The sequence below is a fragment of the Gavialis gangeticus genome, unplaced genomic scaffold, assembly GCF_001723915.1.
Source record: "Gavialis gangeticus isolate Ggan-Ray unplaced genomic scaffold, GavGan_comp1, whole genome shotgun sequence".
Taxonomy (NCBI): Eukaryota; Metazoa; Chordata; order Crocodylia; family Gavialidae; genus Gavialis; species Gavialis gangeticus.
Window position 1 is genome coordinate 5,958,333 of NW_017729030.1, and position 11,657 is coordinate 5,969,989.

Genomic DNA, 11,657 nt, shown 5'->3' on the forward strand with positions numbered 1-11,657 from the left:
CCCCCCCCCCCCAAAAAAGGTGTATTTCAGTATTCTTTTTCAAAAGATATGTGTCTCATCTGATCTGTCAAAATAGAAACACCGTTAAAGTATTATCTAAACGCATGTTAAATTTAGTTGAGCAAGCCAGTTTCACTGAACCCAAGTTAACTGACCTAATGAAACCCTTTTCTTTGTTAAGGTACGTCTGGAGTGGCCCACAGATCTAGCAATCAATCCAATGGATAACTCCATTTACGTTTTAGATAACAATGTAGTTTTGCAAATTACTGAAAACCGTCAGGTCCGTATTGCTGCTGGGAGGCCAATGCATTGCCAAGTTCCTGGAGTGGAGTACTCTGTGGGAAAGCATGCTGTACAAACCACTTTAGAATCAGCAACCGCTATTGCAGTATCCTACAATGGAGTACTTTACATTACAGAAACTGACGAAAAAAAGATCAACAGGATAAGACAAGTGACAACTGATGGAGAGATCTCTCTGGTTGCTGGAATACCTTCAGAGTGTGATTGCAAAAACGATGTCAACTGTGACTGTTACCAAAACGGTGACGGCTACGCTAAAGATGCCAAACTGAACGCCCCTTCCTCCCTAGCTGTGTCTCCAGATGGCACGTTGTATATTGCTGATCTTGGAAATATTCGGATACGAGCTGTGTCAAAAAACAAACCTTTGCTGAATTCAGTGAACTTTTATGAAGTTGCTTCTCCAACTGATCAAGAGCTCTATATCTTTGATGTTAATGGTACGCACCAGTACACTGTGAGCTTAGTCACTGGAGACTATCTGTACAACTTCAGCTACAGTAATGATAATGATATTACTGCAGTGACAGATAGCAATGGGAATACTCTTCGTATAAGACGGGATCCCAACCGGATGCCAGTGAGAGTGGTATCTCCTGATAACCAAGTGATCTGGTTAACTATAGGCACCAATGGATGTTTGAAAAGTATGACTGCCCAAGGACTGGAGCTTGTTTTATTTACTTACCATGGCAACAGTGGACTTCTGGCAACTAAAAGTGATGAGACTGGATGGACCACTTTTTTTGAGTGAGTACAAAAAATATCAAGTTTTATGATTTCTCCTTCACTTAATCTACATATTATCATGATTTGGACTCTAATTTTAAAAACAGTACTGCTAACAGAAACAACAGTTTTCATTCCTATACTGTCTTTATCAGTCTGACGCCTACATAACACACACAACAATTTTCATTCCTATACTGTCTTTGTTGGTCTGACGCCTACCTACCTTTAATCTGAAAAACAATCTTAGATTGATGATTCTGAATCTATATTTTATACTCTAATAAAAATAATTACGAGACAGCCGTATACTTTCATCCAGAGAGTGACAACTCAGGCAAACAAGCTTTTATAGTTTTGCATTAAAAATCTAGAGTTCTCTCTCCTGTTGCTCATTAGAGTCACGTTGGAGCTACAGTAAATACTAAGTCACTGTCATAAATTTACTCTAGTGCCCAAGGTTGTCTGTTCAGTCTTTTAATGGGAAGAATTCTGTGAAATGCGTCTTTTGCCAGAAAGTAGAGAACATGCATGCAGGTTCTGATGGATAAAACAGCTAGCTTTCCCAGAGAGGGATCGTGAGCAGAGATTGTGATGAAAGAAGTGTGGGTCACAGGTGAAAATATCATTCCTATGGAAAGAAACTACTGAAAGTTCAGAAAGACCCAGGGGTCAGCAAAGTACACAGGAAATAGCACAAGGATGAAAGATTAGAGAACAAGCATGAACTGTGATTTTCTTTTTTTTTGCTAAGTTTTAAAAGTTTGAAAAAGGTGAACTGGTTTCCAGATCTTATAATCATCATGTTGTTCATGTCCATTTATAATAAATAGGCAGCTTATCAAAAGGGCTTACAGAATTCTAGATTACACTGACAGGAAGGGGTCGTGACATTTTGTACCACTGGGTACCAGTGGTACCACTGAGTTCAAAACCTGTTTTCCTGCAGACAGTTTTATCTCATAAATAAACTAAGATACGAATTGATACACACAGAACATGTTAATAAACTTACAATTTAAATACAGCAGTTTCTTTTAAAGGAAAACCCCTTATTTTCTAATTAAATCATGAAGGTTTTTTATGAATTGGGGGGTCTCAATCAAGGTATTGTGAACTCCAAAGGGCATGATGAAAACTAATTGGCCCCTTCTGTTTTACTCTTTCATACCTTTAGGATGAAACATAACAACAACTGCTGCCAAGGTCAGGGCCTACAAATAGCTTTCAAGACAGTTCATATGATAAAGAAAACAAAGTGCTGGTGTCAGACAATGGCTGCAAAGCCAGACATCTGTGCTCTGAGATAACTTTGCATTTATGTCTGTGTATGTTTGGCTGAGGCAGTCAAAGGGAGGAACTGGAGCACCTGTACCTACACTCCAGCCTTTGTGTATGGCCATCAGAAGCATGAGAGCAGCAGGTGCTGCTTCCCTGCACATTGTGTCCTGAAGTGGAGATGCAGCTAGAAATGCTGATCCCTAACAAAGGCAGCAGGTGAAACAAAATTGCTGCCAGTTTTAAAGTATTCTTACAGTAATCTGTAGGTTGGCAGAGCTTTCAAAGTCGGCACATTCCCAGAACATTAGTGCATGCCTGTAATATTTAATTGTGCATTGGCACCTCATTGCATATCTTTTCAGGTCCTGCCAGAAAGATGTAGAAACAGTGAGGACACAGTGGAATGAGAAGCTGTTCATTCAGCAGGGAATGCATTCTTGTTGTCACAAGTTAAAAATGTCCTTTTAACTGTGAGAACAAAGCAAAGCTTTACGTTGACTGCGAGTGGTTATCCCTCTCCAATGACAGCAAATGCAATTTTAACTTGAATGCTTCTTGTGTAACAGATTTGGGGCATGGTAAGTTTTCTTATTGAAACAAGTACGTCTGCTGGGTACAGATGGCATCCTTACCATACTGGCATTCTTTTTGGATAACAGATAACCCAGTGTTTTAATTGTAGCAGTAATTTCTCCCCAAGTTACTTGTAATTATTATGTGCCTATTGTGATTTCATTAGCTGCTGAATGTACTTTAATGGCTTCCATTCAATCTCCAAAAAAGATTGTATTCAAAATCAAGTGACTCATACTTCTACTTCTTGCATCACAAGTAGAATTGTGGGTAAAACATTTCATTAAATTAGTCATTTCTGATCTACTGATTCAGTAAACAGCCATCTTTTCGCATCTGATCCTCCTCCATGCAGACATTCTTGTCTGCCTTAGGAATGTCCAGCTGGGTAATGGAGAAGAACCCTTGTGCTCTGACACTGAAAGGGCAGGCTATTCCCTTCACTATGTATTAGTACTAATTCCATGCTGTTGCTTATGCAATTTATAGGCAATTACCTCACTCTGAAGTCTCATTAGAATTGCTTAACTGAAATAATTACAGTGTGGGCTAAGCCTTTTCACCCATCCACAACACAGAAATAAGGTTGCTACTGAAAAGACAGACCTCACTGAATGTGTAGACCTATAGAGAGTGAAAGCACAAAAGAGCACAGCATTTTTTTTTTGCCAAATCAATATTCTCTAAAAATGCATATGGTTATTTTATAGATGTAAATATATAGTCACATACAACTCACAAAATACAAGTTTAGAGTTCACTGTTTCTCTTTAAAGAAAAAGTAGATAGGAACAAGACCATTTTGACAGCCTTAAGAACAGAAATAACAAAGAGGTATCCTTTTCACTTTCTTTATTGGCTGCTGATTTTTTTGCTAGCGAATCTGACTTCCTGCTTACCTTCCTAAACCCCAACTTCTGTCAGTTATGGCTTGAATTTTAAAGAGTTTTGCAGCATAGGTTTGTATCTTAGTCTCTGCATAATTATGTTTACGGTGAAGGCCAGTTGAAAGAAAAATTAACGGCAGATGTCATTGCTTTGCAATATGCAGTTTAGATTTAGAAATGAAAGTGGTCCAATTTCAGGAGTAGCAAGTTTGATCATTTTGGTTTTTGGAAAAGGTTGAAATGAATCATTTTGACTCTCCTTCTGCTTTGATAATGCCAAAGCATTTTCTTTTGACTTTATTGTTAGGTTTTGTTTTTACCTTTTATAGGTAGATTATATTTACTTTTTTATACTAAAGAATGTTTTGATATTGAAATGAAATATTGTGACAAGAAAACTTCTGTGGAATTCCATTCTCTGGTAAATTTTAAGTTCATTTTTCCCCCTGTGAATTCAGAGTGTAAACAAATTTTGAAATGTTGGAATTTCCAACAGAACAGAAGTTTTCTAGGCAGCTGTCTGGCCGCTGGTTCTGCCATGTATTTTGAAACCACAGAAATTAAGTGAGAAAAACCACTGTGACTGTTATGACTAGAAGATCAGTATTTGGGCCCAATTTTGCAGATGCCTCCCAGAGAGTGTAATAGTTCTCCTGTTCAGATCCATTTGCATGACTGGGCTCTACCCACAAGGATTTAGTTGCTGATTTCTGTCCCATGATATGGACCGAAAGCAACATTTTGCTTCTGATGATCAGACCAATTGCCCTGACAGGGTTCAGCATTACAATTTATTTCTTTTCACATTTTCCTATTGAACAAATCATTCCAAACATCACAAGCAAAAAGATTTTAAGAAGTGTCTTTTCATGGAGAAATGTAAGGCTACTATGCCAGAAAAAAATGTGTCTATTCTCTGTTCCCATTTTTCCTTGCACAGTGGCTGATTTGCATGCATGCAGCTATAGATATCAATATGCAAACGAGCCACGTTTGAATTCATTAGGCCTGTAATTTTTTTGCACAATTCATATGTTGATTATTACAAAAGATTAATATTAAATGTCCATGCTATTAATGACTGCAATACAGTAGATAAACTGCCTGTTTTATATTTCAGTGTTTCAGTTTTTGTTAAGGTAATATTTTTTTAATAAAGTTTTCATTAGTTTCATTTTTTTCCATAATTACAACTTGAAAGTCTTAACAGCTTGCTAAATCAAGAAATCAGGGGAAAGATCATCTGATAAAAATGCATTTCACATGAAAAAAATGTTTTAATGTCTCTGTACAAATTAATACTTAGCTAAGTTAAGATAGTAGCCAAGCTAAGACACTTATTTTAAATCATGTTAAGATAGTATAGTGATCAAAACAGCCACCATCCTTATAGTTGTAAAACCAAACATGAGCAATCATGGAAAAGGAGGTAACTCAATGATGATGTGTATATTAAATTATAAATGCATCTTGTTTTAACTAATGATTTAAATCAGGGTGTTCAACCTCCAGCCCACAAACCCATGAGACACAGCTGGATTCAGCTGGGCCATTGCCATGCACCAGGATCAGGACCGGGTCCCCCACCACCCACATGTCCAGATCAAGGCTGCCCTGCCTTGCTGTGCCTCACACCACACCTTCGGATCAGGGCTAGTCTGTTCCCCACCCCCACCGTGCAGCTGGATCAGGGCTGCCCCACCCCTGCCATGTGCATCTGGGCTGGGACTGAGAGCAGGACTGGGCTGCTCTTTGTGCTGCTTCCTCCCTGCCCCCGTGCACTTTCAGATTGGGGCTGCTCTGCCCAGCCCCAGAAAGATGGATCAAAGTTGGGCTATGCAGGCCTCCACAGCTGGGTCTGGCCCATCAGCTGGTGGCTCCAACCTGCAGAGGGATCTGGCAGCCAGTCCAACCAAAAGAGGTTTTGCACCACTGATTTCAGTGATTAATTCTATTTTATTATGGCTGTTTGTGTAGATGCCTTGGAACTATTTTTCTAACCATTTTACATGTTTAGGTGAGGTGCTCTTTTGCTGATACATATATATTGCATCATTTCTATACAAGCAGTTTCCATTCTACCATTGCACGTTTTGAGCTAAACCAAATATGTAAAATGAGTATCTTTCCTCAATTATTTTGAAATGCTCCTGCAAACTATTATCAATAACGTGCGTGAAAACTTTTATTAGCCCTCGAATGAATCTGTGTAAGCCATTTATGTAGTTGGGATGCAAAACCCTCCAATGAATGTCAGATCTGTATGGGTGCCTGTAAGTGACGGTGTTTGCCAGATGAATCTGATTTAGCTGAGAGAGACTTAAAATGCCCCATTAACTGACTGGTTACCAATGTTTAAGAGCATAAATTATACCAGAAGGAGTAACTAGAACTTAGGTTCATCAAATTGAAAGCATGTTTAAAGCTATGTTCTTGACAGGCCCTAAACATTTTGTAACCCCCCACCTCCCCACCCCTTGTAATTGTAAAGGCAGAAGACTTTTCAGAGCTTTATTTCTTGACACTTAGCAGAATCTTGACATGTAAGCAGTTAATGGTAGGGACAACAGTCAAGTCCTCAAAAAAGCACTGACTTCAAAGGTACACCAGATAATTCTGATGACACATAGCATCAGTTCTGGAACCTCAACAGAGATATTATTTGAAAATCATTAGACTAGGTCCTTGGCCTTCTCGGGCTATAAAGCAGCTGTAAAAGTGTCCTAGTGGAACGGGCGGGGATTCCTTTGGCATCAGAGAATCCCAGCATGGCAGAAAGCCAGTGCAGTTGGCTGTACGCCACCTGCTGGCATCCTAATCCACTGCCATGGTTACAGTCAGCAGAAACACTGATGCCAGATCCAACAGAGCACGGGTCGCTGACAAGACCAGTTCATGAAAGGGATTATGTGATGCGGTTGTCTGCAAGACTTGATGGCGCAGGAGGTTTCTTCCAGTGTGTGTGTGTTAACTGCAAGGACGCATGCCTGTAGAGTGCCCTCCTGTTTCAGGTCTGACCTATTCAATTTGCTTTCAGGACGCGATGGAAGGTTGCTTTGTTTGGCCTGGACTTCGAGGAAAGACTGGCTGTTGTGTTTGGGGGACTGTTGCATTCAGGGCAGCTGTCTGGTAGAAGGGGTGGGGTAAATGACATTTATCCTCAGTTTAGGCATGACACTCAGAACTTCTTTGCTATTCATTATATTGTTCTAAACCTAAGGTGAAAAGCAACAGTGCATTTGGCTGGGATAGGAGAAAGTGTGGCTAAAGCACCTTCAAGTGACTGCAGTTAGTAATAGGTTTCCTGAGGGATAACTTAAAATAAACTGACCCAGGCTTCTGGAAAGATGGCTTAGAGCTATTGTTCTCCCCTGTCCTTCAGTCCTATGCTAAGCAGCTCAACAAAACCTTTGTCTTAAGCCAAATATACTAGTTTAGATATTCTTAACACTCTGCATAAAGATTTTCTCAACTTTCCATTTTGCAACTAGTTTGGTGGCTTGGTGCTGTCTGATTGCAGGCATCCACTGCTTTCAATCAACTTGTGAACGTTCTTCAATCTCCTCGCTGCTTCTAAGGGTGTATACAGCCTGTGCTAATCTTTAGTTTTCTCCTATCTTGTGAAAGATTTGTCTGTTGCTACCCATGGATCAGTTCCAACAGTTAGTGTCTCCTTCCTTCCTATTTTTTTTCCTGTTGCTTGTCTCTTTCTTTCAGGGCAGGGTCTCGCTTGAGCTCCAGACAGAAGTCAGACGGCCTTAGGGGTGGGTGACGTAGGTGACCGCCCAGGGCACTGTGGTCAGGCGGTGTCACGCGCGTGCGCGTACACGCACACACTCAGGAGGAGCCAGGTCAAGCAGTGCGAGTGGCAGTACCATGCCACTCTGCCTCTACGCCGGACTGTGCCCCATGCTCCTGCCTGCCTGCTTCTGCCTGTGGCAGTGCCACTGAGTTAGGGCGGGGGGAAGGGCACCGGGAGTGGAGCCAGCAACAAAATCCAAATTCACACAGGGCACCAGTTTCTTTAAAGCAGGCTCTGGCTCTAGATGCATCTCCCCTCTAGTCTTATTTACTGCCTTCCCAGATCCATATGGCCCTTCAGAACTTTCCCTCCTGCTGCATTTCCTCACATTTTAATGCTGACTCCCTGACCTTCCTCACTCATTCCAGTTTCCCTATTTCTCCACGGCGCATTTGGCTCTGTGCCTTTTCCAGTCCCAGGGCGGTTTTCCTCCCAATCCCCGCTTGTATCGTCTTGATGTTCCATCCCGCTCCTCCGTGGGTATTCCATGCCCTGAGCTCATTTGTCTTTTCTTTCCCCTCCTTTCTCTTCTGCTCAGATCTCGTCTCCAAGGGATTCCAGTGGAAATCAAAGAGAGTGACATTAGCAGCAGGAGAGCTCTTATAAGTTTACTCTGCTCCCACTGTTAAATTAACAAACATTCCAGCCAATTTAGAAAGGTTGTAACATCTTGCAGAATGTGAAATCCTTAAGTTAATTTTTTTTTATGTAGTGTGCCAGGTAAAATCCATGTAACTGCTTGATTACCGAGTACCAAGCTTTAGCTGTTGTGGGTCTTACTACTATTAATAACACGTTGTGTGCTGGCATTTTGCTCGGTGCCGTACAATTCAGAGGGAGACGCAAGCCCTGACTTCACTTATTTTGCCAGGCATATATATGGCTGAAGTGCCAGCATTCTAGTGAAGTGCAGCAGCAGCAGAGACATCTCAAAAGGAAATTCATTTTTCAGAAAGAAAACAAAATATCTTCTTCTCCCTCCATCGTAATGCACTTCCTGATGAAGGCCAACATGGACATTTGGGGCCATATTACACATCTCATATTAACACTAGAGACTGCCAGGAGAGATGGGGACCCAGTAACAAAATTGTTTGAGGTGCAGTTTTGTAAAAAATTGAAATACATGATGTGAACAAGTCAAATTGAATTAAATTCTGTGTGGCAAAAAGTTTAAAAGTAGACTTTCATGTTTCAATTTGATATCAAGAAGTTAGTTTTGATACTATCAAATATTTGTTAAGGCAGTCATAATTGCGTGTCATGATACTGGTGATTCATTGGAATTTTATATTCCATTAACATTTTCATAATTAAAATAATGTTAAGTATAATATAAAAGTTCAGTGAAATTAATTGATGGTAGATGATGTCACATTATTTTGCTTCAGTAAATGAAACATACCCAAGGTTCCAAACAGGAGTTGTTCAGGTTCTTTTAGCGCTAATGGGTTTTTGAAGAAGGCTTTTTGTTCCACGTTGCTTTTAATTATTTGTTATTCAATTATATCTGTAAGAGCTGAAAAATGTCCTTCAAATACTAGGCAGACCTAAAATCTGAAAGACGTTTTGGCTCTGCTCATCTAGAATGAGACTGGGCACGTCTACACGAGTTTTGTGTGCAATTGACTAATTAACTATGCAGTAAACATCTTGGCATCTACATGTATGCCCTTATTAGGCTGGAGTAAACTAATTTACTCCACAGCAGTGTATGTGTTGACACCGGAGGGGCTGGCTGGCTAGGGCACAAGGGTGCTTTGGTACAGGGGCTACCTGCTGGCTAGCACCACAGTGAAGCACACTTGCGCCCCAGCCAGCCCCTCCATAACACGCTGAGCTGGGGGAAGTAGTCTCAGACTGGTAGGCTGACCCCTGAGTCCCCGCCAGCTGGGACTGCTCCAGTCCCACTCTGCATGCTGCACTTGAATAAACTCCGGAGTTTATTGCTCTGGAGTCAATTGCTCCTGGGTGCATATTCACACAGCGCACCTGGGAGTAATTAACTCGGAGCAGTAAGCTCTGGAGTTTATTCATGCGCAGTAATAGCATATGTAGACATGCCCTCTATATACTAGAATGATGTGCTATACATGTACCACAGTGGTAGGAGGATATACTGTAGATGACTAGGTTTGTCAGTTGTCTCTGGTATCACTCTGTTTTGATGACTTTTAAAACATTTTCCATTTACATCTAAAAATCCCGCTTTTTCCCCCATACCATAAAACATTTTCCATTTACATCTAAAAATCCCGCTTTTTCCCCCATACCAGTACTCTTGCTTAAGCCTTGTGTAACTTATTCCTTATATGGTTCCTTATCCTGGGTTCATCACTTTTTCATATTCTTCATTTGATTTGTCCTGCATCGGATTTAAGTTTTGCCTGCAGCAACTTGCCTTCAGAGAACCTCTCTGACTTTTTTTTGTGCAACAGGTATTTTGGTATCCACTGTCCAGTTCTAACCTCCAGCTGCTCCCAAGGGCACCTCTGAAGGCATGGTAGTCACCTTTAAACTCTCCCTGGTTGAGTCCTGAATGCCTTACATACGTTTTCCCCCCCAAATCCCATAAAGACACACTTCAAAATGACCTACAGTGGGGAGTGGGAAGTGACAGGCCCTCTGCCAGCCAAGATTCCCTAGTTCTCTGCCCAAAGAGGCATAAATCGTAATTGTAGGGAAACCTCTAAATGATGGTTCTGGAAGAAGCTCTTATGCCATTTTAGGATAAACCTTAATGTAGTCTTTATTGCAACAACTTAAATAGATCTTCCTAAAAGCAGGACAGAGCTCTGACACAGTCCTCCCCCCAAAACACACACGGAGCCCCCTGAGTGGGGATAGTGTCTTACCACATGATGAGTGTTACACCCTAAAATCAAGTGTTTGGCCATTTGGCACTCCCCAAGTAAATAGAGATCTGAGACTATTGCTTCTTTCCCTGTCCTAGATAAATACCCCTTTTTTGACTATCTGCCCTCTGTCTACCTTCAACTTGCCCCCTGTGCCTTTTTTACCAGGCAGTGCATTTCAAATGAGTAGGGGGCAGGGAACAGGAGGTGGCAAAATTGCTACCTTCTGCTTTTCACCAGTCAAAGATGTACCTTAAACAGAAGGAAGTCTCCAGGACAGATCTCTGGATGTATGTTTGTTCAATCTGTACATCAACCCAGTGGATCAGAAAATCCAGCCTGTGTTCTTTTCAAGCATGAATCTTCTCTGTGTACTTGTCTACAGAGGGTCTAACTTGTATTTGGGCCTGCGTAGATATTATGTAACATGACTATACTGCGGTTGCTCGGGGCTGCAGTGGGGCGGTCAGGAAGGCCAAGGCAGAGATGGAACTGGGACTAGCTACCCAGCTCAAGGACAACAAGAAGCCCTTTTTTAAATAGATGGGCAAAAAGAAGGTTCCGGGTAACGTGGGGCCCCTGCAAGACATGCTAGGAAATCTGGTCATCACCCCAGACGACAAAGCTAACCTATTTAATGACTTCTTTGCCTCCATTTCCCTGAGCAGGGACCGGATCAGCCCCCCCATTGGACCCCCCTCAGGCCCCAGGGGAGGCACACCCAAGCCAAGGGTCAGTGAGGATCTAGTCAGGGAACTTCTGGAGGGACTGGACGTATTTAAATCAGCTGGTCCTGACGATCTCCACATCAGAGTGCAGAGGGAATTAACTGAGGTCTTTGTGGGACCCCTGGCACAGCTTTACGAGCACTCTTGGTGCTCTGGTGCGGTGCCAGAGGACTGGAAAAGGGCCAATGTGGTTCCCATCTTCAAAAAAGGGAGGAAGGAGGACCCAAGAAACTATAGGCCAGTTAGTCTTACCTCGATCCTAGGCAAGCTTCTTGAGACAATTATCCTGACGCATATCCATGAGGGGCCAGCAGGGGAGGTTATGCTTAGGGGCAACCACCATGGGCTCATTAGAGGCAGGTCCTGTCAGACCAACCTGGTGGCCTTCTATGACCAGGTCACAAAATCCTTAGATGCAGGGGTAGCAGTAGACATAGTATTTCTGGACTTTCAGAAGGCCTTCAACACTGTCTCTCACCCCGTTCTCATTAAAAAA

General features: G+C 41.8%; 1 protein-coding gene across 9 annotated transcripts in view; it reads left to right on the forward strand.

Annotated features, from left to right (window-relative positions):
• TENM3 (teneurin transmembrane protein 3) overlaps positions 1 to 11,657 on the forward strand; it is a 552,323-nt gene that overhangs the window by 499,651 nt on the left and 41,015 nt on the right. For all 9 annotated transcript variants that reach the window (XM_019521869.1, XM_019521871.1, XM_019521872.1 and 6 more), the window contains one exon: positions 182 to 1,056. In XM_019521869.1, coding sequence (XP_019377414.1) covers positions 182 to 1,056 — 875 coding nt within the window. The remainder of the gene's footprint in view (positions 1 to 181; positions 1,057 to 11,657) is intronic.